Here is a 27,000-nt window from a genome sequence, read left to right as displayed (position 1 = left end):
TTGTTCTTAAAAGGTAAATTTTAACGAATAGTTGGGTAAATTGGATAAAATATTTTAACTAACTGTTTGGTTGTTTATCTGTAAACCAACTGTTGGTCACATTCTGCACAATTTATCCAATATTAGGTAAATGTACCATGTTAACCAACTGACCAAACAGTTAAAAACATTTGCCCATTATTGGGCACATTTTATTTACAATTTAGTCAATAAATAAGTGCCCAATGTTTTGCTTAACTACCTGGTATATATTTTATCAAACGTTTTTAATCAAGTTTTCTGGAAAGTCTATAGATAGCGAGGACCAGAACAGAAAATTAAAAAAGAGGAGTCAGGGAGCAGATCATTATCATATTCATTATCATAACCAGAAAAGATATCTTACACTTCCCACAATGCATTTCTTCCTTGTACTGATTTGCTATTCAGTGCAACATAAATCAATAGTGACAAGAAATACATCAACTATTGACCCATGTTGCTAAGAAATGCATTGTGGGAAGTGTGAGATATCTTCTTTGATCATTACCCATATTGACAAAACAAAGTCTAATGTTTTATCGGTATCGTCTGCCTCTAATCTTATTATGAAATATTCCCTGATGAGTCAATAAACTATTATTATCATTGAAAAAAAAAACTGCAATTATAACTCGTAATGGCGTACATCCATAATAGAATGTAAATTTGTACTTTTGAAGACGGAAAATTATCAACCAGTCATTTCATATTGATCAACGTAACAACTGAAATATTATCAACTTTTAATGACAAAAGCACAGACTTTTGGATTTGGATCATGGAGTTGGAAAGCTGAAGCTAACTGTGATTTCCACACAACATACTCCCGTGTATGGAAATGCAAGCGACAAAGACTACCAATTCAATTAGGTAAGTATACTATAATGAATCAAGTTTTTAGGGTCCCAATTTCTGGCGCCATTAACCTGCAAATCACCGTCGTTTATAGAGTACGAATTTCTATGATAAGGATATTAAACTTGGCTATTTCATTTTACTCTAAATTTGACACTCTGACCAACAAAGTATTTTATCCAAAACAGTGAAGTAAGTTATTAGAATTGGTATTACATGTACATGAAGTATGTCAATGTTTTTGTTGAATTTAGGACATGGTCTCAGATTTGAAGCAGGTTTCACTGCCAAAGTGTGTAAAAATTCACCCCAGAGTGAAAATAGCTATGTTTAATTTCTAAGGTGTCTTAGACTCTTTTCTAGGGTAAAATTGTTTGTAGAACATGATTTTTTTGTCAAAACGCGTGCATCGTACATCGTTTTGCTACAAAATGTTGATTTGTGGCCGATTTTGTCAGAAAAATGCACTTTTTTGGGTGACAAAAATTTTGACATGCCAACTTTGTATACTCATAGGGCGAATTTCTCGACGGGTGGCTTAGCAATTGGCTTGTCTAGCCTCAAGGCTTAAGAGGTCGCAAGACCAGGCTTAACTGAAAACGTATTTCTCGAAGCACGGCTACCATAGCCTCGAGGCTTCGTTAGCCCGTGGGCCAGGCTTGTAGGATTAGCCCCAGGCTTCAGTAAAATTTGCATTTCTCGAAATCAGTCTTCTGTAGCCGTAGTCTACGCCAGCCTGTTAGACCAGGCTTACAGCGGCTTTTCTTGGCCCTGCCTCAGAGCAGGTCTTAGGTCGTAAGCCTTGGTCTATTTCAATTTACAAATTATTTAAATTGTAACGCAAAGTTTATCTTTCATATTTTTGACGGTCTTTCAATTAACATGAGTATAAGCAGTCGGCGTAACTAGGGGGGGAGCGGGGAGCTCTTGCCCCCCATGAAAAAAGGTAAATTAGGCCTACTTCTAAGAGTTATTAATTAACCTCATTATTTGGTCATTTTAACCGTAAAACTCAATTTTTTTTCAATCCCACCTCCCCCATGTCAAAAAGAAATCTCGCCAATGTTCCGGGACAGATTCCAAGCAGATCCCATAACTCCTCAGACCCACTCCACCCCTTACAAACCCAAACAGCATAAACGATGCCTGCCCTCATTTATTATGTTTGCCCCGCTTTCCCCACCCCACCCCAAATGAAAATGTCTAGTTACGCCACTGTGGGTAAGTAATTGTTCGATTTAGTTGAACATTTCAGCATTTTATTTTAGTGTTCATTTGAGTTAGTTGAATTTTTTTAAGTAGCTGTTGCTATCATAAGACCTACTCATTTTGAATGATGTTTTTTTAACAACGAATATAATTTTTAAAAAAATTCTTTCATCATCATCATGATCATCATCATAATCATCATCATCATCATCATCATCATCATCATCATCATCATCATCATCATCATCATCATCATGAACACCTATATGATACCACCTGTCCCTATCCAAGCCTTAATAGTTTGATACTCGTACTTTTCATAAGTAGGCCTATTACAATATTATTTTGGAGTGCCAGGATTATACCAGGTTGGACATCAATTTAATACAATAGAAGAAGGACAAAATTGGTAAAGATATAGTAAATATTTGACACGAAACAATAATGCATGCAGTATTAAAACTGAATTCTACGGATAAGATGCATATAATATTGCTATATCTTCTACTTAAATAATTATAAATATTGTACCAACAGATAACTTCATGTGAGATCTGAGAAGACTACTGATATCAGCAGTAGATAGCACGTTGGTTGCTTTCCTTTTTAGGGGAATCACAGATTCCTTTCCATTAGGCTTACAGTTTTACCCTTTTTGGGATGCAAAGAAAGAATCACGAGTTTATAAAGCATAGACGTATCATTCATACAAGTTGGACTCATAAAAAGTCAAGTGGAAATAAAATAATACATAAAAGACACAAAAACAGACAAAATATTCTTGCATCAAGTTGTGTACGGTATTAGCCCAAGCACAAGACCGCGGGTCCAGGCTAGTCTTTGCGCCGGGAACATTGCGATAATGAGACGGCAACCTTTTTAGTACGGTAAACCGTGAGGACCACAGCTTATGTACATCTACCTCCAACAGCCTATACAATTAAGTCGCTGGTTGAAAGGGACGAGGTTGTCAAGCGTTAAGCCTACAAGGCCACTAAGACTAGGTTGAATTTGCGTTGAAGAAATCCGACTAGAGTTAAGACTCTGGCTTCGAGAGCGGGCTAGGCTTAGTAGCCTCAAGGCCACCTTAAGACTACGGCTTAATAAGACTCCTGTCGGGAAACTCGCCCATAGAGTCTACAATATACATAGATATGGCCCTTTAAAATGTTAACATATCAGCTGAGGGTACTATTTGATGAATTCAGGTATTTGTTTTGTGATTGACTTAATCATTTGCGTGCCCGAATCATTCAAATATGACATGCCTCGTGACAATTGACATGCCAAAATAAGCTGTTTTCGGCAAAAAAAATTATTTGAAAAATCATAACTCTTGATAGGAAGGTGCTACAGTGACCAGTCTATGCAGTATTAAATGGGCTTTCATTTAATACCTAACTTTGTTCATTTTAACTAAGGGAAAAACTTGCAAAATGTAAAAATGTTTCCCCTACCCCTTAAAATTTTGATGTGTGTAAAAATTCCGCCATTTATAAAAATCGGGATTACAAGAAAACTACAAGAGCTATAGCCTTGAAAAACTAATCAGTTATGCACAGTATAAGTTCCTACTTGGGTATAACATTAATATCTTTCCATTCCTTCTCAATTTTCTTTTCTAATTTTTTTAACAATTTGTGACATCTGTAAATTACGTAAAATTTGGCATTTCGAAAAATCGTAAAAAAAAAAAAAATTAGGGCGACATGTTTAAAAAACTAATCTGTTATTCCCATGATACAGTACTACAGGATATAGTACCAAACTTGTGCTAAAATGCATATTTTTTTAGTTCTAATTTTTTTAACAAATTGACTCGCCACCCCATTTTTGAGCAAAATCGGGAACAATTAGTACCTGTAATATTGCGCAATCATGTGACCTATATTCAATATGTGTGCACCAATCAGATGTCAGACTTGCACTACAACATGATGTGAGCCTTGCAGAGCCTTTATAAGTGTGCCAATAGAGTTCAAATATGTTGTGATGATGTTGTCACTTATGGATCTCATATTTTTTATTTCTGTCAAAGGCATATGCCTCTACTGTAATGCTTATATCAGGAAAACAATTACAGATTGTGCATTTCTGACTTCAGAAATGAATTCAGCACAAAATTTCAGTCTAGAAAACATATTTAAAACAATATGTTTTGAAACTTTATATTTTGCCATTTTTGGCAGTCAAACCTGCTTCAAATCTGAAACCGTGTCTTAGGTATTCAATCATGTTTCATTGTTATTCATCACCGTTTAACAGCAAATTATGCGTCCGCACCGTCTGCATGGTTTATTTCGCAAGGGCAGCTTTAATAGTACTAAAGGCAGTTTGTGAATATATCCATTTTTGCATCTGAATTGTCTGTATAGATCCACACAATCTTGGAGGTCTAGGACATTTGGCCACATTTTAAATGTCAGTCTTAGCTACAAGATTCATTTGCATCACTTTTATCTTTAAAATATGTATTAAATATTAAACCTTTCACACAGAAAATGTGAATTTCAGTGGCCAGCTTGAGTCTACTGATAGCACTAGAGAATTATACTTCAACATAATTATATACATGGGCCTCATAAGTCAAATATTATGGGCCCCAGGGCCCCAAATGTTAAAACAAAGGGCGGGCCGTTTCTCATCAAAGAAAGCAGCTTCCGGCTCAGAATTTGTACACAGATAGCACCTGAGAATTATATTGTTACTAACACCCACACACCCATCCACCCCACACACGTAGGGACTAAACAGACAGATCGTATTATAATATCATAATTGGAAATACCAGCGTGAAGCGTTAAGGCTGTTCCAGTTAAATTACATACCCATTGGCTGTTCCATTTAATTTACATACTCCCTCTGAAATAGCCCTAAAAAGGCTGTTCCGTTTAATTTACATACTCCCTCTGAAATGGCTGTTCCATTTAATTTACATACTCCCTCTGGAATAGTTTCCCCCTAATAATATTGCATAGCCTCACTGTGAGTAAGAGAGACTGACAACAGCAACCTATGGGGAGTAAGAGAGACGCCTCCCCTGGGAGGGGACTTTTTACAATTTCTTTATTTTAAGTGCTGTGATAGTGCAACCTGCATTCAATTAAAGCTTGTGACTTGGACTTTCACTTTGTACACATTTTCTGCCCAATTGGGCGACTTTTTACAATTTCTTTATTTTAAGTCCTCAGCAAATAAGGACTGTAAGTTTGGGTACACCGATAACATGCGGGTATAGCCGTATTTGTGTACAAATATATAGCCTTCTAGTTCATCTTGTGACTCCCTACATTTTGGTCATCAAAAATTTGAGGCCCCCCCCTATTTTTCTTTCCAAAAATCTATGACCCCCCAGTATATTTGGGACCCCCCTTCCGAAGAAAATGATAAACCCCTTATGACAGTATTAAAGGCAGTTTGTGAATATATCCTGTTTTGCATCTGAATTGTCTGTATACATCCACACAATCTTGGAGGTCTAGGACTTTGGCCACATTTTAAATGTCAGTCTTAGCTACAAGATTCATTTGCATCACTTTTATCTTTAAAAAGTATTTAAGATGATATTGGATTAAAAAAAGCAAAAAGTCTACCAATATTGAATGCTATGTTCACATTCTATCATCTATTTTTACAACAGGTAGGAAAGTATAATTCAACAGCTTCTTTATCACTGTACATTGTAGAGTATCTGCATCTTTATGTCTTCTAATTGTACCATGCACAGGCCCGTACGCAGGGGGGCCGGCCGGTTAAGCCGTCGCCCACCCCCCCCCCCCCCAATTGGCAATAGTATACTAAAAGTCAAAAAAATTACAATTTGCGAGCGTAGAGAAAAAAAAAAAATCAGGTTTTTTACGCTTTTTTGGTCAAGAAAGGTCCAAATTTTGGGAAGAAAGTCCACTTTTCACAAAATCGCACCACAATAAAAAAAAGTCCACTTTTTCAAAATCAGCACCCCCAAAAAAAAAATCCTGCGTCACGGGCCTGACCATGCATATTATGGTGGTTTTATGTTTTGAGGAAGTTAAGCATGTTTTGGTTAACAAAAGTCATTTTTGTGGCATCATTGGGCTATTCCAGTTGAAATCCATACACCCGCTGTAGAAGGCATGTCCTTATATTAAACCTTTCACACAGAAATGTGAATTTTAAATGGGGTTACCTAAATGGGGAGACTCCATTTGACCTCTACACCCCCATATATATATATATATTATATAAGTCCTTAGGGGGTGTACAGATTTCTACTGGAATAACAGTACTGATAAAATGATTATTGGAAATATACATATCCTTAATTCATTTAGTAGATCCATTAAATAAGAGTTTTGGAACAAACCGTTTCAATTTTCTGGGAATCCACAGATTTAATCACAATATTTCAGCCCTAGGCCTTTATCAAGTGTGAGCTGCGATCCGCGTACCTGAAAACAACCAAAGAAAAGATTGTTGCGTGAAGCGCGTGCGTGTGACTAATCTATCCTTAATTCATTACTGATGTTTTCTGCACATTATGTTTTGTTACCTGGAGAGATTTGATCATATCGATGGTAATTACTCTTGTAGTGGGGGATCAACATTTAACCATAATTTGCTTCAGGCAAAACTCACTTCCTGGGAACCAAATACCACACAAGGTCCGCATTTTTATGTAACTTATTGACTCATTTGTGTTATATACTGCCTCTAGCTATATTAAAATGACATCCTTGTGATGACAGATACGAACCTCAGGAGGGAATTCAATTTTTGATCAATTCTCTCCAGGTAGTGAAACGTTATGAATTTGAACACAACCATTGTTGCGATTAATGCGTTCTTCTGCAATTGATTATAATTTCTTCCTAATTTTGTTTTTAACAGGTAACACTGCTATCACTAAGCTAATGGTTGAGGCCAGTAAAGACTATACCCACTAATTCAGTTGGTAGGATGGCAACACAGATGGCAGCAGCTGTGGGTCAGCATACCTATAACTTCTCTCTAGAGGACTTGGCATATTACACCAAACCACAAGGTAATTTGATATTCTCTTTTGAAACAAGTGTGACATGTTTGCCACTCCTTAATATATTTTAAGGGGTGTGATTTCTCAGGATTTTTCCTGATTTCTGGATTTTTATTTCCTGTCCTACCATGTACAAAAATAAAGCAAAGTGCTGTTTTTCAGGAATTTTTTATCAGCTCATTTTCAGGATTTTTTCACGGCAGTGAAATGATGCCACTTGCACCCACATCTCATATGCACAGTTTATCCCTTACATATCCTGTGTCTTGAATAGCTATATAGCCCACCAAGCCTGTGGTTAAAGAGACTAGGAAATAATTCCTAATATCTCATACCCTAGTTTGTATGCCTTTATCTAATCTTGCCCCACTGACAACTTACTCATTAGCCCTTGGCCGGGGAAGAGTCTGTTAAATGTAGGAATTTTTTAGCCTTTTTTATAAACATGTTTACAATTGGCTTATAGCCATCACATGCTGACAATACACATAACTGATTGGTTAGCAGGTCATGGCCAGGCCTGATCACAAAATAAACATATCATCTGTATAGAAAACTATGCAGCAGGCGATTTACTTCAGAAAATTACTACATTGCACAAAACAAAGTCCATTATCTATAGTTAATTGAATGTTTATTGACTCTTGTAATAACCCATGTGTATAAACCTGTATAATATTGGTGTTCAGTTCATAAAAACAGGATCATGACCCTGACAAAAGCTAGCAAGAGCAAATGGCTGTTTACTTTAGTGATAAAGGCATCTTGCAATTTTCTTCGTAGTTATAGCCAAATTTGTTTCCTGTATAGGTAGCTTAATAAAAATTCCTTTAAAATGGAATGGGGCGCCCATGTGAGCTTGGTCGTGATGTGGTGAATTTCATGGTGTTTAGATTTGGTATTATTATCTCTTGCAAACCCGGTGACACCTCATTATAGAAATCAGACCTGTCGATAGGTTGTAAGAGGGGATAGCCTTTTCCAGGCACCAATTGCGCCATATATAAAGAAAGTTTTGCTACTTTGCAACACAATAAAAACTTAAATGCAAAATGAGATCCTGTAGGTGGCTCCCGAGGGGGCTTAAAAAACTAAATGCAAAATGAGGTTTTTAAAAAATATTGTTTTCCAGAGTCAAGACGCAGGTATCATTATTAAGCTTCATATCACTTATTTATTGCCTCGAATAAGTGCAGAGTAGGTTAGATATGAATAGTAAATGTTAGACCAAAGTAGCTGAAAGTACATGTACTATACACCTGATCCGTGAACTTGTCTTTTTTAAAGACAAATTCTTGTTTTGATAAGTGCAACCACACCCTAGCACTTGTTCAGAATGGTGGGGACCATGACAGGCCCGATGACAGGGCCTCTCTGATATTACAAAATCATCCACTGCGCACTCAAAGGCTGCTTTATGGCTGTGCATGGTTTGCACTTATCTTTCCTGGGTGGGAACTGGGAGGAATGTTCTGAAACCAGTTCTATCACACCCCTGTATTTTGCTTTTCAGATTTTGAAACAAATGAACGAGGAAATAATTTCAGTTGTCATGTTTGTTTTCTAATTATGACCTGTTTGACAAATATTTGTACAAGTTTTACCTATGGGATGTTACAGCCTTTTAAAACATATAGCTTGCTTTCTTACAAAAAATTCTAAACAGAATTTTAAACAGGATTGGAAAACATGCCGATTATATACCATAATCTATAAATGCAGATGGAGCATTTGTAGGTATGCAAATCGAATGGATAAGTGTCAATATTGTTTTGTCTTTCTCTCTTTTGATTTCAGGTTTAGAAAAGGAGCCCAAATTATCACCAGACTTAGCACCAGCCTTGCATGAATTTATTTCAATCAACAATCTGCACCCAGTCAAGGTGAGTGCCACAATGAAACAGTTATTGGTAAGAAGTTCTAATAATATATTTGGGATACCAGAAAGTAAGATGAGATTCCTTTCTGCAGTAGCTGCCAAGTGTCACATCACATAATTGTGCACAATGTAGTATGCAGAAATTGTCAATTGTCTACAGGGCAGCTATTGCAGATAGGGCCTTCTTGCACAAGCCCCACGATATTCATATCTTGGAAACGCTCAAGTCCAAATTTAGTGTTTAGAATATTATAGCGACTTTTAAATTGGCAAGAATTTTTATGACTTTATAACCAATTTATTTCAGCTGTGTCAATTCCTAGAGTCTCAGCCATGTCTATTCAATGAAGCTGCCCAGATAGCGAGAGTTCTAGATTGTATCAGTGAGGATCTGATGGAAGGAGCTGGTAAACCTAATGATGTATTGGCCATTAAGTTGCATTACCTAGCCCGCGTCGTACGTGGGTGCAAATCGGGAACCGGAATCAAAGAATTCATCAAATAGTAAGTGCTCAGTTTAATGCAGGGCTGTCAACTTTTTGGAATTGCTTGGCGTGAGACAGAGGCGTACCGGGATTTGCCGACTCCAATTTTCATTTTGTACCATGATTATTTGAGCCACGGCGCTCGAGAATGTGAAAAGCGGGGGTAGGAGTAACTAATTATTCATGACGATGCGTGAGATTTTACTCATTTTATGTGAGATTTACTTCCTAGGCGTGAGATTATACTAGCTTGGCGTGAGACCGTGAGAAAGTGACCCAATGCGTTTTTTTTCTTTAAAATCTACCGTTTAGTTTGATGTGATCAAAGGAATCCTGCTCATGGACATGCATTAAAGTTAAGGAAAATAACAAAGCAGGCCACTCCTACATTCATATAAAAAGAAATCAAAGACTTACCACTTCTGCATTTTTAAATGCACCAAACCTTTTTGGTGCCACCCATGGTGCTCATGATCATGCATATCTTGACAACAATATGGTATTCAGTTTAAATCCATACCCCTATGGAAGACATGACCTTAATCTTCCACACAGTGAGTGTGAATTACAAATGGAGTTACCCATTCAGGTTATCCCATTTGAAATTCACACTCCCTGTGTGGGAGATTAAGGTCGTGTCTTCCATGGGTGGGTATGGATTTAAACTGGAATAGCCCATTGCTTGATTACTCTGAGACAAGACCATTATGTTCTGATTAGAGTGATCTTCCCCATGCACACAAACTTTGCTAACTTAGAAAATTGGCAGGTCAGGTAAACCTAAAGAATGTAAGCTAAAAAAACAAGGCACATAATTAGCATTAAACAATATTGCTGTTGTTACTCAGGTTGTTACTGTACTACTATTATCATTAATTTGAATATTAAACCAATAGCAAACACTGTACTCTCAACGAGGTTTCTTTATTTTTCATTCTTATTGCTAGTCTTTTAAAGGGAAGAGAAAGTGATGGTTTCCCAATGGGAATGGAGAAGTTCATCCGAGATTCCATTAAGGAATTCACATACGACTCTTTACTTATGCAAGAGATGGTCAGAAGTATTGCTGGAACAAATCCTGTAAGCATGGTAAGTATAACCATTGGGCTATTTGAAATCCAATCCGTGTGTGGAAGATTAAGGTCATATCTTCCATAAGGGGTGTGAATTTCAAATGGGGTTACCTGAATTGGGTTACTCAATTTGAAAGTCATACTCCCTGTGTGGAAGATGTGGACATATCTTCCATAGGGGGTATGGATTTCAACTGGAATACCTATTGTTGTCATGTGGCTGGAGCACATACCCAAGCACACAACACCCCTACAGTCTGTCCACTTAGAAGTACAAACCAAATCTGTGGCATCGGGGGTCGATGCTTAGCGTCACACGCGAGCGTGACGTGACGCGTAAAGAGTGAGACGCACAAATCGCGCAGCAGTTGGCGCCCCAAAGAAGCATTGCACTGAAATAATTATTCTCATACCTCCAGTTTCCGAGGTCTATTTACTTTGTACTTCTGTGTGGACAGACTATATATATACATGTAACCACTCAAATACACCCCTACATGTAAAGCTATGTAAGTTTGCAACCACCAGCAAATACAGAGAATAACACATACTTTCTGTTTACTATCCTACTACGGACACACAATTTTCACGTATGAATTTTATTTGCCTTTAATATATACTGAGAGTTTGCCCCAGCACAGACCGACTCTACACCTCTATACCATTGCTTATCCAGATTGGAATTTATATATACTGATGTCAATATCATAGACACATTACTGACTTGTGGGATGGGTCTTACGTTAAAGTAAGTCTGTTCAACTCTGCATAGAATTAGCGAATGCTGCAAAAGATTCACATTCAAATGACTCTTTTCACCAATAATCATTCAAACTGTTAACAATCAACAAGTCCAAATGACTATATATTGTTCCTCATATTAGACTTGTAATCTTTGCATTCATTATATTGCTCACAGGGAGATGAACCATCTGCACTGGTAATATTGACACAGGGTATCAATGGTAGTGTAGATACAGAGACGATGTGCTCAGCTTGTGGGGGAACAAAGGCAGTGAAGAAATGCTCTGTGTGTAAAATGGTAAGGGTAAAATCAACATCAAACCTGTCCTATTCTGTGACAATGTAATAGTAACCAATCCCAATGCAAAACACATCCTGTGAGGCATATTGTAGGATCATATTATATGAAGTGTTATAACATGTTCACATGATGGTAAAAACACACCATTCAGGTTTGAGGGATGGATTGTCCCATTCCAATAAGGAAGATTAGATTGGCTTAAGGCAATGAGACATAGAACAAAACATACTTCACCTCCCAATTACATGTATGAAGTCATAAACTTTTGTTCAGCATTCACGGTCTCTTATATTTAAGAGTAAATGTTAACAAATTAGCTCCTTTCTTTTAAGTGAGTGGCATGAAGCTAGTGGTACTGTTTATATAATATGTACTACTTGCTCCCAAGACAATGAGTATTAGAAGAATCAAAATTAATTTGTGCTATGTTTCCTATTTTTATTTATTTATCAGGTAAATTATTGCAACCAGGCATGTCAAAAACTACACTGGTTCACTCATAAGAAGTCATGTAAAACTCTTGCAGAGCAGCGCAAGAAATTTGTTGGTGCCCAGAAAGAGCTAGAAGAAAGAGAGGCAAAGGAAAAGAAGGAGAAAGAGGAGAAGGAACGTAAAGTGAAGGAAGAAAGGGAGCAACAACCACAACAACAAGGTAAGCTCTAAACTGGTGTTTGATACTGTTCTTAACAAGTCTATGTAATGTGTTTGTTGAAGTGCCTTAACTAGGAGTGAGGTTTGACCATATCAGTATGGCTGTATGTATGGGTGGTTGTATGTGACAAATTTGTTTTATAGTTAAAGTTTTGATTAAATGATCTGAGGTGAAGAGTTATAGAAAAGATAAGAGCAGATAAAGAATGCAATAAAAACTTATACATTTCTTACAATGCCCAAAAGACATTTATGCAGCAATTGTCTGTAATAGAAAGAGTGGCTAACTGGAAGCATTTTTAAACCTGCTATTGAAATGGCACTTGGTAACTGAACATCAAAGAACTAATTTGAAAATAGCAAGTGACAAAAAGTGTCAGGGATTTCTCAAACCTGATTATATATTCTTCATTATTATTTTCACATACTTTTTACAACTTATTGATGAGAGACTCAATAACAGAATAATGCTTTCTTTCATTTCCTACAGGTTTGGATTTGAAGATATCTGATAGTGACATTATCGATGTGGCATATTATGCAAAACTTTCACACGACCAACTACAAATATTATTTCTAAAATTGGGTATGGATGCTGCAGCCATAGAGAATGCTGAACAAAGAGAAGTCAACAGAGGTTTTCAACTCCAGTCAGTTAGAGTGTTACAATTCTGGCTGCAAACTAATGGAAAGAGAGCAACCAGGAAGGCGATCGTCAAAGCTTTAGAAGATCATTTGACTGAAGCCAAGACGATTCTTCTGAAAAAATGGGTCAATGTTTCTAAAGGTGAATACTTTACCATGGCTAGTTTTGTGCAGTCGAAGTAAATCTATGTTCATATATTGGTTTCTATTTCAAGACCTACATAAATTTAATCTTTCATTTATTCATGAAAGGTTTATTAAAAAATTTTCATGGCAGTAAAGAACACTGAAATGCAACAACTTTACAAAAAAATTGTCATCATCATCATCAGCCGTATTCAGCCCACTGCAGGGCGAAAGCCTCCCCAAGTTGGCACCAAAGTTTCCTGTCATTTGCTTTTGCCATCCACCTGATCCCTATGAAACTTGCTATCTCATCCCTCCATCTGACTTTCTGTCTGCCTTGGTGTCTTGAGCCCAGCCAAGGCCCTCCATTCTGTGACATTCTTTGTCCATCTATTATCTGTTGATCTTGCAAGATGGCCAGCCCAATGCCACTTCTTCATCTTTATTGTGTGGATTATGTCTGTAACTTCTGTTTGGCTCCTGATCCATGCCACTGTTTTTCTGTCCCTTTTGGTGTAGCCCAGCATACATCTTTCCATGCTATGCTGTGCAGTTTTCAGTTTTTGCTCCATCTTAGTAAGTGACCATGTTTCAGACAAGTTGGCATCTTACTTCTCATGATGTCATTGAGCTTGCCATATGCACACCAACCAGCCCTAGTCCTCTTTACTTCATCCATGTGATTGTGAGTCATGTTGATTAGTTGTCCTAAGTACACATATTGGTCCACCTTTTCTATTTCTGTGTTCCCTACCATGATCAGCTGTTCAGTGGCGAACTGGTTGAACATGACTTTTGTCTTTTTCATGTTTATCTTTAGACCAACTTGATTGCTTCTCTGGTTGAGATCATTGATCATTTCTCTTAGGTCTTTAGCATTGTCTGTTATTATGACTATGCCTCTGACAATCAAAAAATTGTATGTGCTGTAAAGACAATAGATATTTTGATATTTTGCTAGCAGGGTTTATTACACGTAATTAGGAGTATATGATATAAATGATGTTATTTCATCGGGTGTATCACATACTGGCAGATATGTACAATCGCGTAAAATCCATTTGATGACAAATGTTGAGATTTCACATCATAGTGACAGATAACTGAAAATCTATCATTTTGTGAGATGCACAATTTTATATTTGGACCATGTCCATTGAAAGTCAATTCAGAAAACCCTTGAGATAAAGGTGACTTAACGATTGTTTTGAAATTGCACGCCCGTGATATTCTTACCTGAAGTTGCACTACAGGAGAGTGACTACATCGGATCTATTTATTCATCAATTGCGTGTGTTTTCTGTTTGTTTGCAATTCTTGTTCTTTGTTTATTAATTTTTTTGTTTTCAAAACATTAAAAATAAACACAAAAAGCAGAAGTGATAGCCAAAGTAGAGCATTAATGTTTTGCATGTTGTATTATATAACTTGCACTTATGCGAACTGCAATAACAACTTCCAGATCTGCGTATATGGAAAGAAGAATTATAACTGTAAATGAATATTTAATAAAGAAGTTGGAAGATAAAATTGAAACATGTTTCGGAACATTTTTGAAGATAAATGTTTGATGAATTAGTGGCCAATTTGATGCAGAAACCAATTTAAACAAAATCAACATGTATAATCCAGGGCGATAATTTAGTGATATTTTCCCTGTGATGTTGAATGCGGAGGAGATGCCTCAAGAATCGGGTGGGTGAAATTCACTTTGGGCATGTCACATCTTACTAGCTGGCGTGGCAAATGGCAAAAATGCTTTTGTCCATCCATGCCCACCCCACCTCAGCATAGGCTGACACCCCCCCTAAATTTTTCCATGGGGATCCCTAAAAGTCCTATTAGAATTGACGATTTTGCACATGCTTTGCATGTAAATGTCCACCAGCACAAAATATGCTTGCCCCCCTAAATTTTTTAATGCTTCCGCCACCACTGCTCTTCAGTATCTTAACATTTCATTGAATCTTTGTTTTTGAAAGGTGATAATGGTGCAGATCAGCAACATCATAGCTCCACAGATGAAACGATATCTATCTTTGACAAGATGTCTATCAGGGAATTGAAAGATCTGGCCTCAGAGTTACAGATTGACGTTACTGGGTGCCTAGAATCTTTGAATCCTCTGGAAAAAGCGCTATATAAATACCGAAATTTATTTATTTATTTATTTATTTATTTATTTATTTATTTATATAAATTATGAAGAAGAATAAACACACATATGCTATGTTTCAACTACAAAATACCTCATTTTTTATTACTTTTCTTGATTATTCATGTGAGCAGTGTTTACTTGCGGATCTCATTGCAAATGCTCTAAGAAATTCAAATAATGAACTTTTAGCTCGGCAAGTTTTGCATTTTTTGAGATACTGATGTGTCAATATATGGGCCAGAAGAATTTTACCACTTTTTTCCTGGTGAAAGCAGATGATTACAAATTAGTACTTTGTTTCTCTTTGTACTTTTATTTAGAAATACACATGCTAAAGCAGTGTCAAGATGAGTTGATTGAGTTCTACTTAGATGAAATGAGTAAGGTACAGCTACTACCATGGGGACAAGGTCCAGAGGATACAGCAGAAATGGATGCCATTTATGTAGATCTGGAACTGATTCAACAGAAATCTTCAGAAGATACTACAAAGTTGAGAAGCAATGAAGATTTGGTAACTTTGAAAACAGGTGAAGGTCAAAGGGTTAACAGGGTCCTCATTCAGGGAGAGACAGGGAGTGGTAAGAGTACTCTAGCTGCAAATATTGCTTATACTTGGGCCAAACGAGATACAAAGTCCCCACTTTCCCAATTTCAGCTTGTCTTTGTAATTGGTATGCATGAAATTGAAGACAGCAGTAGTAGCTTAGTAGACCTTATATTCCAACAAATTCTACCAGAAGATAGTAAAGTGTCAAGAAATGGGCTTGAGGAATTTATCAAATTCCACCCCAAAGATGTTTTGATCATTATAGATGGCCTAGATGAAGACAGTTCTGGTATGCTTTCCAATGATTCAAGTGAGGTTACACAGATCTTGCATAACAGAAAGTTACGGCAATGTTGTGTGATTCTCACTACACGTCCTCATAGGGTAACAGACTTAAAAGATCACCAAAAGCACTTCACACAAGTGAAACTAGTCGGTTTTTCTGTGGACAATGTTGACCTGTACATTAGCAAGTTTTTCCAAGATAATAAGCAGAAAGCTAAATCCTTGATAGAAAAACTGAATCGTGAACCACACCTCTTGGGCATGGCAATCATACCAGTCTTGCTTCTCATGATTTGTCTACTTTGGCAAGATGACTGTACTTTGCCAGAGAGTAAGTCTCTGCTTTACAAAGAAACCATCAAATATCTCTGGAAGAGACATCTTGACAAAGAACATGAAGAAGGGCAGTCTTTGTCTGATGGTGATTCAGATGATGAGTTTCAGGATGAGTTGAGTACCTTGTTACATAGATTGGGTCAAGTGTGTATCAGGGGAATATTACAAGATGATGACAAAGTTGTGTTCAAAGAAAAAGATTTCAAACAGGATGTGCATCATTTAGGCTGCAGGGTTGGATTGATAACAAAGAAAAGGTGGAAGTCAAAGCTGAATGTGAAAAAGACCATCACTTTTTTGCATAAATCCTTTCAAGATTTCTGTGCTGCCATGTACCTCTCAAACTTGCATGACACAAACAAATCAGAATTTGACAGATATCTTGGGAAACTGTTTCATGAAGGTGACCAGATATTACTTGCCCAAAGAAGGAAATGTGTACTTGAGTTTTGTTGTGGTACAAATCCCAAAACAGTTGAAACTATCATGAAGCACTTGTTTTATATTATCAATCAAAAAACCAAATCAATGATGGGCTATGATATTTCAAATGTTGCTCTCAAGCAGGCCGAATATTTGGATATTTCATTATTTCTTTGTTTCATGTTTGAGAGCAACTTGAATTACAAAGACTGCATGAAGCTTATTCCACTTTTGTCAAGTAGCAATTATGTAGGACTTCAGATCATATATGAAGTTATTGCTCCTGTGCAATTTCAGTTAAAGCTATTACAAACAGAACCTTCTTACAAAGGGCACTTGTTCACTCTCCTGAAACATTTGGAAATTGCCATCAACCCTGATACATGGCTAACGCCACTTGTTGAGCATACAAGTGCACTTGAAAACTTCACACTGAAAATTGGTCATACTTGCAACTCCTCATATCTTGAACCTGTATTTCATGCCTTGAGTAGCATTCGTTCTCTGAAAAATCTTGGTATACATGGGACGGTGAACTACCCCTCTTTTGACATAACAAAACTGTTGCAATTGTTAACTCAAAAGAAAGGGAATCAGTTTGAAATCTTATCATTGGTTAATGCTCAATTTGACTGTAGCACAGTGGTTAGGTTTCTTAACCTGAACACGGCAATGGTAGTTTTGGAATTATGCCCTAGCCAACCACTTGTAGGATATCAAGAAATAATCAGAACAATGCATTGTCTTAGAAATCTGAAATTCTTGTTTCTAGCGCCTGTTCCAGTTGGCAGTGATATTGTTTACCTAGAGCCAGTTGTTGCCCAATTGCAGATATTGAGACTGGGTGCTATAGATGGTAGAACCTACCACTGCAACACAAGTCAAATAGGCTTAACTAAACTGTTGTCATTCCTTCACAAAGCAAAGAAGCTATTAACTCTAGATCTCGCATTGAATAGGTTTAGTGTTTCAGCAATGAAATCACTTGTTGTTTGCCTCAAAGAAATGCCCCAATTAGAAAAATTATGGTTAAGCTACACACAACTAACAGATGAGTCTGCTGAGATCTTAAGTGAGTTTCTTCAGGGTATGCCTACATCATCAATTCATACCCTCTATTTGCGTGACAATCCAGGCATAGGTCTGGAATCAAGAGCAGCTCTGAATGCCTTGTCTCGTAGAATCAAAATTTATTGGGAGAGTAGTGCAGTTGAGGCTGACAATCTATTTTAGCACAAGAATTGCCCCATTTAGAAAGCCTAGTGCTTGGTGGCACACAACTAATAGATAAGTCTGCCGGGATCTTAGGTGAGTTCCTTCAGAGGACACCACCAATTCGTACCCTTCATTTGTGGGAAAATCCAGGCATAGGTCTGGAATCAAGAGCAGCTCTGAAATGCCTTGTCTCATAGAATCAAAATGTATTGGGATGTTAGTGCAGTTGAGGCTGACGTACCTGTACGATATTGGTAATGAATTTATGTAGCGTAAATACATAAGATCATTGTGCTTTACAGTAACCCAGCAAACACAAAATCTGAATACAGAAAACATTTAAATGTTGGGTTATATAAAGGGTATAAAACATTTTAATAATGTGCAGAAAACATTTTTTTTAAACTTATTGCAAAAAACTCCAACTTAATGTTATTAAGTGTTGACAAAATATTTTGAATAAATGTTTGCTAATTTTGCAATAACATTTTGACAACATTTTAAAAATGTTAATGTAGAGTTTTTTCAAACAAATTCTAAAATGTTTATCAACCAACATTTAAATGTTATTAAAATATTTGACCAAAACCAAAATGTGCTTATAACACATTTGTAACGTTTAAAATCATTTTTTGTGTTTGCTGGGAAGTTGCCAATCTTTTTGGCACAAGAGAAACCTTATAAACCACTTAAACATCATTCAGTTATGCAGCTCTATACACAGGCACAGTACCCTAGTCAGCCTACAATTATACTAACCATCACAGCCAGGATCAGCTCCCCAAGTTATGTATGGGCAGACAGGGACAAATAGCAGTAAGTTCTTTGCTCAGTGGAATTTAAAGCTAGCTCAATGCTGCAAGTTTTGTAGATAACTGTGTTTTATGCGGTAATTTGCTCTGCTTAAAAAAATTGCAGAGGTAGAATTTTAATTTGCACAGATGAATTTGAATCAAAAAAGCTTATTAACTCTCTAATGTACCCAGTCACATCGGGTGGGGGGGAGGGGGTCACTCAAATATAAATGTGCTACCCATGTTCTTTAATCAGCCTTCAAAAGTCAAAACAGACCCTAAATGGCGTAACTGATGGTAACAAAATGTGTAATTGTCAACATTTAATACCCTTAAAATGGCGTAGCCACCATATTTTTACCAAATTTACTGTTTAAATCATGATGGTAAAAAAGACTATTGTAATACTATCTCAGACTGAGAGCTTGTGAAGATTTTAACATTGATGTATTCACTAATTTAGAATTTTAATTCTATAAATGCTTTGTAAGGGAGTGCTCAGAAATCTCTGGTGGTGTATAAAAACAGGGGGTGTTATCAAAGACCTTTAAAAAGGGGGGTCAAAAATTGTTTTCCTTCTGAAGAGGGCGGTCAAAAATGTTTTGTTAAATTGTAAACAAAAATGCTTCTCAACAATTTCAACAGGTTTCAGCTGAAGCAATATATCATACATATTTACTTCAACACATTTTGAAAACTGCCGTTTATATACTGTGTATCCCAGCTGTGAGGGGTGGGGGAAGTTGCCCCCTGGTTTGAAATACTGGGACAAAATTTGTGATGTGCACATCTCCCCTTGGAAATGTTGCTTAGTGTGCCACTGCATACACAAAATAAGATAGTCATTCTTTCATATTAGAACAAAAGCAAGTAAGTCAATCATAAATGTGTAGTTTTCGCACTGGGCTTAAAACATTTCCAGTGACAACCATGGGAAAGTGGTAAATTCCCCAGCTGAAAATAGCAGGACAAAATTGACACAAAAAAACAGCAATTTGCATCTCTTGCATAGGTTTTGTTAAATTGGGGATAAACCTATTGACATGTAAATGGCATATAGCCATAGTGGTGTAAATTTGCCTCCGATATCCACTTTTGAAATTGAATACCTGAGTGGAAGAAGGGCCCAACTCCATCAAAACTGTTTGGGAGATATTAAGAAAAAACTTCAGTGCCAGTTCCGTAAGCAGATGTGTTATAAATAGCTACAGAAATTTGGTAATTATCCATTAATTGCGCAGGTAGAAGCATGTAATATGTTAGGAAAAAAATTATTGTAGTGAAAAGCAGATTTCATGGATGAACAAAATTCCTCTTTAACCTAATATTTGTGGAGAAGGGCCCAACTCCATGGAGTTGGGCCTTTCTTCCATGAAAACCATGATTACGTGTACATGAAAGACTATTTAAAGAGTGGATTTTGCTGATCTTTCACACACAAGGAAGAACAGTCTGCTGGCAATAAAATGGTTTTTGTAAAAAAAAATGGAGTTGGGCCCTTCTTCCACTCAGGTATTCAATTAAAAAGTAGCCTTCTGAGTTCTAGTACTGTACTGTAAATAACCTTCATACAGATAATATTTTTTTAAAGACCGTAGGGCAGGGTCCAAAACATTGAGGTCCAAAAAGTTTAGGTCCCAACGAGGGAGGGGGGTAAAAAGTTCTAGATCTATGAAGAAGTGGGTCAAAAAGTTTCTGGTTTGTAAAGAAGGGGTCAAAAAGTTTTCATATGTGAAACAAAAATTCCACCCCTCCCCCACCAAGGTATTTCTGAACACTCCCTAATCAGAAAATGTCAGCATACTATAAATGACAATTGTTTAGGTTTAAAAAAGATACCTTAAGTATTGATGTATCCAAAATGGAACCACTAAATGTCAACGCTGCTGTATGCTCAAAATCTGACCCTTTATCAACCAAATTGAAATAAATAAAAAAGTATCTGAAATCACAGATGGGTCTGAAGTATCTGAAATCACTTGAGTGTGAATCAATGTCGTGCACAGATTTTTAAAATGGTATCTGTTCTCTGACTCAGACCTTGCTGTCTAGATTTTAAAGCAGTGGCATAGCCAGCACTTTTTCAGAGGGTAGGACTTTGACGAAAATGGTCAAAAATGGGCTAAAAATACAAAAAAAAGGCCTACAAATCTTAAATATCAGGGCGGCCAGCATCCCAAAAGACTTCTCACAGGTGGCAGCTTCCTCTCTTTGCCCCACCACCTTGGCTAAGCCACTGTTTTAAAGAAGAGTGGTCAATCACTCGCTATGATGCTAGGCGAGTGGTCGAATCACTATAGTTGTAACAAATTCTGCTGTATGACATTTGTATGTACAGGCAGGGGCGTAGCCAGCTTTCTTGGTCGGGGGGGGGGGGGCAAAATAAAATTTTTGGGGCACTAACGTAAAAAATGCAGTTGCATCATACAGCTTCCCGAAAAGGGCCTTATTGGGATGATGTGCGCGCGTAGCGTGAAAAAAATGGTATTTTACACTACTTTCGCCCATTATCCGGCTAAAAAAGGCTTTATTGTTACCATGTGCGGCCATTGTTACCATTTTGGCCCTGAATTTTACTAGAAAAGGGGCTCCTTGCCCTTTTTCTTTTCCTTTGCCCTCCTGATTTTCTCTTTCATTTTTTGTCAGAGGGGCACTTTTTCTTTAATTTTTTTTGGCAGGGGGCACTCTGCCCCCCGCCCCGCTGGCTACGCTACTGTGTACAGGTGTTTTTGACCGTTTGGACTTTTAATGTTACCATTATTCATAATTTTTTATGTTATGCAAATGGTTTTTCTTGCAGTTATATGACAATAGTTTGAAAGAACTTGTAAATATTTTTGAGATTTTTTCCTGAAAAAACATCAAACCCTACAACCTTGTAGTTACTTGGATGACTTTGGCAGGCTATTTTGAAACAGTCACAGTTGCACATGCAGGTACTTCTTTTCAAAATCCTAAACAAGGTATATGCTGTAGAAGTGAAGTAGTTAATCGGATTAACTACCATAGCAATAGATGAATACAATTTTTGACTCTACCGCCCACGCGGTACCGATGCATTAAACCATAGATGTCAAAGAAAGGCTGATCACTCGCACCTGTAAGATTAGTATGTTTGAAAAGAGCGGTATTGTATTCAATCTATGTTTGCTGACATACACAGGCAGGTGATTAGTGTAATCTGCTTGTAGTACAGGGCATCTACTCACAAATTGTATTCCTCTATTGCTATGGTAGTTAATCCAATTATGATGTCACTTCTACAGCATATAGCAGTCGCTGATAGGATATGCAGCTTTATATAGAACACGCATAACCTCTATATGCACCTAGCTGTGCTCTATTGTCTCATAAAACATGGGCAAGAACCAATGAAATTAAAGGAAAAACAACAACTTTTTAAGAGTTTATAATATATGAATTCAATGTAATTTGTCTAATTATAATTTGTACTATGTTTATAATTACTTGATGATTGATGAATAAAATAGAAATGAATGTGGAGCAATTTACATGGTTTAATCAAATTTTTGTACTGAGCTTTCTCTTGTTTCTGCCTAGAATAATTTATGTGACCGGGCATGGCAGTGTATGGCCTAGATTTTGTTCCAACTAGCTGAGGAAAGGCTGGCCCTTTGTTGGAATATTTGGTGCCTGTAATAGGCTATATGAAATCCACACTCCCCATGCGGACGAATTTTGAAATATCTTCCAAAGGGAGTGTGAATTTCAAATGGAATTAGCACAATAACCAACTCTATTTGAAATTCACCTTCCCTCTGTGGAAGATTCTCAGAGGGTATTTATGTAATTCAAATGGAGCTGCCTGAAGTGTTCAGTCCATTTGATATTCATCACTGCGGGAAATATTTCCAAACTCTTCCACATGGAGTGTGGATTTTAAATGGAACAGCCCAATACTTCACATATGGGGCTCATGTACCAAATAGGCTAGTCCATTTGACATCTACATTCCCCCTGTAGAAGATTTAGGAAATATCTTCCAAAGGGAGTGTGCATGATGAGCACATTAATCAAAACTCACCTTCCCTCTGTGGAAGATTCTCAGAGGGTGTATGAAATTCAAATGGAGCTGCCTAAAGTGTTCAGTCCATACATACCCAACAAATTTAGCCAGTTTCATTTATGAGTAAGTTATGCCATATTAAACTTACACATAAATGAAACTGGCTAAATTTGTTGTGTATGTCAAGTCAACTGAAAAATTTGACATAATGCAGTATACAGACATTTAGTTCCCCATAGAACTCGACAGTAAACAGCCAAAATAACCCAATTTCTCGTTACTTGAGTGACCTTGTTATTTCTGCATAAAATGGACAGAAATCTTTCCCGAAGGTAATTAGGGGCTGTGCAATAATTATCAGCCCCCCCCGGGGGGGTAAAATTTCCGAACGGCTCGCCAAAAATCGCTTGCCCCCCTCTCGGCCCGCCAAAATTCGCTTGCCCCCCTCTCGGCCCGCCAAAAATTCTTTGCCCCCCCTTGAACATGCCAAATTTTGGGATCCCAAATTCCAAACTTTAAATGGTCTAGATGTATGATCGCGAGCGTAGCGAGCAGGAAAATTTGCATATTTAAGTGTTTCCGCACCGCTTTCCTAAGCCTTTTTAAAGCATTTTATTAAAAGGTGCCCGTGAATGCGTGCCAAAAAATCGCTTGCCCCCCTCTCGGCTTGCCAAAAATTGCTTGCCCCCCCTTTCGTCTCGCCAAAAATTTCTTGCCCCCCAATTTTACCCTCCCCCAGGCCTCATAATTATTGCACGGCCCTTACTATTACTATTTCAGCATTTTGAGTAAAGAATAAAATAAAAATCTGATGGAAATCGTACATTACATTATGGCTTAAAGGATTAATTTTAATCAATTTGCATGTAAGTTTAACAACAAACCTATGTCACAAGGGGTCTCCCTGTCAGTCCGAAATATTGTCAAACCGAACCCCCGTCAGTCCGAAAATAAGGGTTAGGGGAGTCAGTCTGACAGGGGTTCAGATTGATGGTGTTTCAGACTGATGGGGTGTCCCCTGTCACAATACACACATTCAAACACAACTGAGTCCTATGTTTATACAGTATATAGAAATGTATTTAATATTTCTTGCAAGTTGAATCATTTGGTGATAATTTACTGTACATTTAAGGGATGGGGTATGAATGTTTGGACAGTATTTATTGTGGGACATTAGAGCACATCAGACATATCGAATATCGAAGAATGTCCTTCTGATATCAAATAATTTTGATTTTTGAAATTAAGCAATGTAATACACATTTTATGGCAAATGATTAAAATTGATATTTTTGATATTTAACAGTACTCGAAGTAAACTTTATAAATCTGATTATTTATATTTAAAGTGTATGTAGGTGGGATGAAAGCCGACGATCAATTGAAATTTTGACCTTTCGTATTGAACTTGATGTTTTCCCCAAAACACCAACCAAAATTGGGTCAAAATTTTCAATTGATCGTCAGCTTTTCCTCCCAGCTACATACACTTTAAGAATATATCATTAGATTTATAAAATTTACTTCGAGGACTGTTATATATCAAAAATGTGAAAATATCAAATTTTAATAATTTGTCATAAAATTAGTATTATATCGTGAATTTCAACAACAAAAATTATTTGATATCAGAAAGACATTCTTCGTATTCAGAATGCAATTCGATATTTCTGATGTGCTCTCATGTCCCACACAAAATACTGTCGAAACGCTCAAAGCGCTCATTCCAGATCCCTTAATCAAACACTTAGTATGATACACCACTATAATCAAGTTCACAATGATTGTGAACTTGATTCAAGTTCCTTAAAGGCTTAATACTCATTGGTCCATACAAGTATTCATCCTGAGCATATATATTATTTTAAAAACAAAAAGTTGATTTATAAATTTTTTACACACTGTTTATCCTAGGATATTTCATATAAAGCATTTCCAGCAAACACACATGTTTTACAGAAAACATGTAATATTGGTTTATATAAAATGTTTTAATAACATTCAAAGACATTATAGACATTAAAAACTTGCTGCAAAGCATTTTAAAATAAATTTTTATAATGTTAAGTGTTGACCATATATATTTTTTTTCAAAAACGCATTTTACAATAACATATTTACAATGATAATTTTTTCATATGAAATAATTTAAAATGTTTTCATGACCTTTTATACCCAACATTTAAATGTTATTCATGTTTGTAATACATTTACAATGTTTTAAAAACATTTTGTGTTTGCTGGGTTACTAGCATTATATGCATAGCTTTAATACACACATAATTATATCTTTTTCTAATATTTCAATTTGCATTGGTTACACAATTCTATTTTATCTTCTTCTTCCATATGTGACTGGACACTACTAATCAGCCGTAAAGTCCGCCCCCGGTCAATTTTGTTTTATTTCGTGTTTAGAAAATATATATCATAAGCTTTAAAATAGTATATCATTTGACTTCAAACGATATCCAGGGGTTATGATTTGTTGAACTCTGCTCCTTCAATAAATGGTACCTTTTTTCGGTTCTACATGCGTCTCTTTTTCCACATTGCTGGTAATAAAGTCATAATTGGCGGTCATTTCAAATCATCCCCAAGTCAAAAAGGTTCGGGAATGTCCTCTCATTGTCATTGTTGGTTATACATACCTAGACAAAATACAATGCAATATTGTAACCCACCACTCGAACAGGATTTAGCCAAAGCAAACAAAGATTAGAACTATTTAATGATTCTATAGAGGCCTTGCATTCTTTTATCGATTGGCTCCAAACAAAGGATTTGAACCGGTGTCCTTCACCGTAGTTATGGCGGAGTGCAGTCCATTCAATCAAATGTTGTCATCAACCTATTCGATCGTAGTGCAGGGTTATATGAGCGAGACGAACTGTCACGGTAGATTGCAATCATGCTTTTGTTGAATGCATTTGAGTAGTCCGCCATATTTACGGGATGATACGTCACATGCAAGGCCTCTATATGTAGAAGATTATTATCCTCTTCAGCAATAGGATTATTGATTGGTTTAAACGCTATCAAATGAGAAACTTGTCGCGCCTAATTGAGACACCTATGAATACGACCTTCAGGCACATTTTGCACTGTATCTCAGAATACAATTTGCAGAGTTTACCGCTCATTCGTAGTATCCACTCACATATTAGTGCCTCCCTCATATGTATGAGTATTCGCTGTCGTAGTGCACGTTAGTAACCATTGGTTACTGCTCCAAGCCTGGGCTCATACACCTGTTCCGAATTTTGATATGCCATAGGCTTTGTGTTGTGATCATTTCGATCAGTGGTTCGTAACAAAGAAAGCGTGATCCAGTTAGCCTAGCAACGGTCATATTGTAACGTGCACTATGACAACGAATTATCACACTGTGTACAGACAAGCTTATTTTTTACTCTGGAACCTAGAGCAGATGAGTGTATTTTTGAAGTACCGTCAACAGTACCGGGATGACCACCTGCTCTTTTCGAATAGCCTGTGACATTCTTTAACGTGCACACTGCATTAATGTGAGAAAATACATGTACACGGGACTGACGGCTTAAAGTGCCCTCCGAAGCACTAAGCAAGTAGAGTAAAGTGCCTTGCTCAAGGACACAAAAAGACAGCCGAGCTCAAGTGGACTCGCTCAGATTCGAACCCAGGACCCTTGCATTCACAGTCCAATGCCTTAGGGTAATATATACAGCTTACATTGTAATATCTTATTTTTTGTAATCAAGACTGAACCGATAAACTGATCAGATACTGGATCGACCTGATATATGCATCATTAAAATACCTGATCAGTACAGTAGAAATTAGTAAGAAAATAAATATTTTTTGTTTACGATTTAATAAAATATTGGATCAATAATCAAAAGTCATTTCAGTTAAGCCTTTCTTGTAAGATCTGCTACAGACTCGGAATACTTGATGTAACATGTGTTAGTTATTTAATCTATATATCATTATATTTCCAGTAATGTGCAAGTTCTGATGAATGTTTCATTATGTAAAATCGATAATATATGTTATGTAGAATGTCTGCAGGAAATATATTATTGATTTTACGTCATCAAACATTTGTTAAAGTTAAACCTTTGGGGGATGTCATTTTCTTCGGCAGGGGGGTCATGAATATGTTGGTGACCGGAGTCGATGTTTATGACCCCCCCCCCATCATGGGCAAAAAAATGTATGACCCCCCTT

General features: G+C 36.8%; 2 protein-coding genes across 2 annotated transcripts; both read left to right on the top strand.

The window, feature by feature from the left end:
• The first annotated feature begins 6,963 nt into the window (after positions 1-6,963).
• On the top strand, positions 6,964-13,057 carry LOC140154128 (ankyrin repeat and MYND domain-containing protein 2-like). Its single transcript, XM_072176735.1, has 7 exons — positions 6,964-7,105; positions 8,894-8,979; positions 9,283-9,479; positions 10,408-10,540; positions 11,453-11,575; positions 12,032-12,230; positions 12,720-13,057. The coding sequence occupies exons 1-7, from the start codon at positions 7,021-7,023 to the stop codon at positions 13,055-13,057; spliced, it is 1,161 nt and encodes a 386-aa protein (XP_072032836.1). The 5' UTR covers positions 6,964-7,020.
• Positions 13,058-15,482: 2,425 nt separating this feature from the next.
• LOC140154127 (protein NLRC5-like) lies at positions 15,483-18,323 on the top strand. The gene has a single exon (XM_072176734.1). It carries the CDS (start codon positions 15,487-15,489, stop codon positions 17,983-17,985), a length of 2,499 nt encoding a protein of 832 aa, XP_072032835.1. The 5' UTR covers positions 15,483-15,486; the 3' UTR covers positions 17,986-18,323.
• The last annotated feature ends 8,677 nt before the right edge of the window (positions 18,324-27,000 follow it).

The sequence above is a fragment of the Amphiura filiformis genome, chromosome 6 (genome assembly GCF_039555335.1).
Source record: "Amphiura filiformis chromosome 6, Afil_fr2py, whole genome shotgun sequence".
NCBI lineage: Eukaryota > Metazoa > Echinodermata > Ophiuroidea > Amphilepidida > Amphiuridae > Amphiura > Amphiura filiformis.
Note: the sequence above shows the minus strand (reverse complement) of the source record. Positions and strands in the feature narration are given on the sequence as shown.

Bases quoted from the DNA above. Each gene is read 5' to 3' on its own strand.
- LOC140154128 (XM_072176735.1), top strand. From the start codon at position 7,021: ATGGCAACACAGATGGCAGCAGCTGTGGGTCAGCATACCTATAACTTC. The intron at 7,106-8,893 runs GTAATTTGATAT...TTTTGATTTCAG, and splicing joins ATATTACACCAAACCACAAG to GTTTAGAAAAGGAGCCCAAA. The intron at 11,576-12,031 runs GTAAGGGTAAAA...TTTATTTATCAG, and splicing joins AATGCTCTGTGTGTAAAATG to GTAAATTATTGCAACCAGGC.
- LOC140154127 (XM_072176734.1), top strand. From the start codon at position 15,487: ATGCTAAAGCAGTGTCAAGATGAGTTGATTGAGTTCTACTTAGATGAA.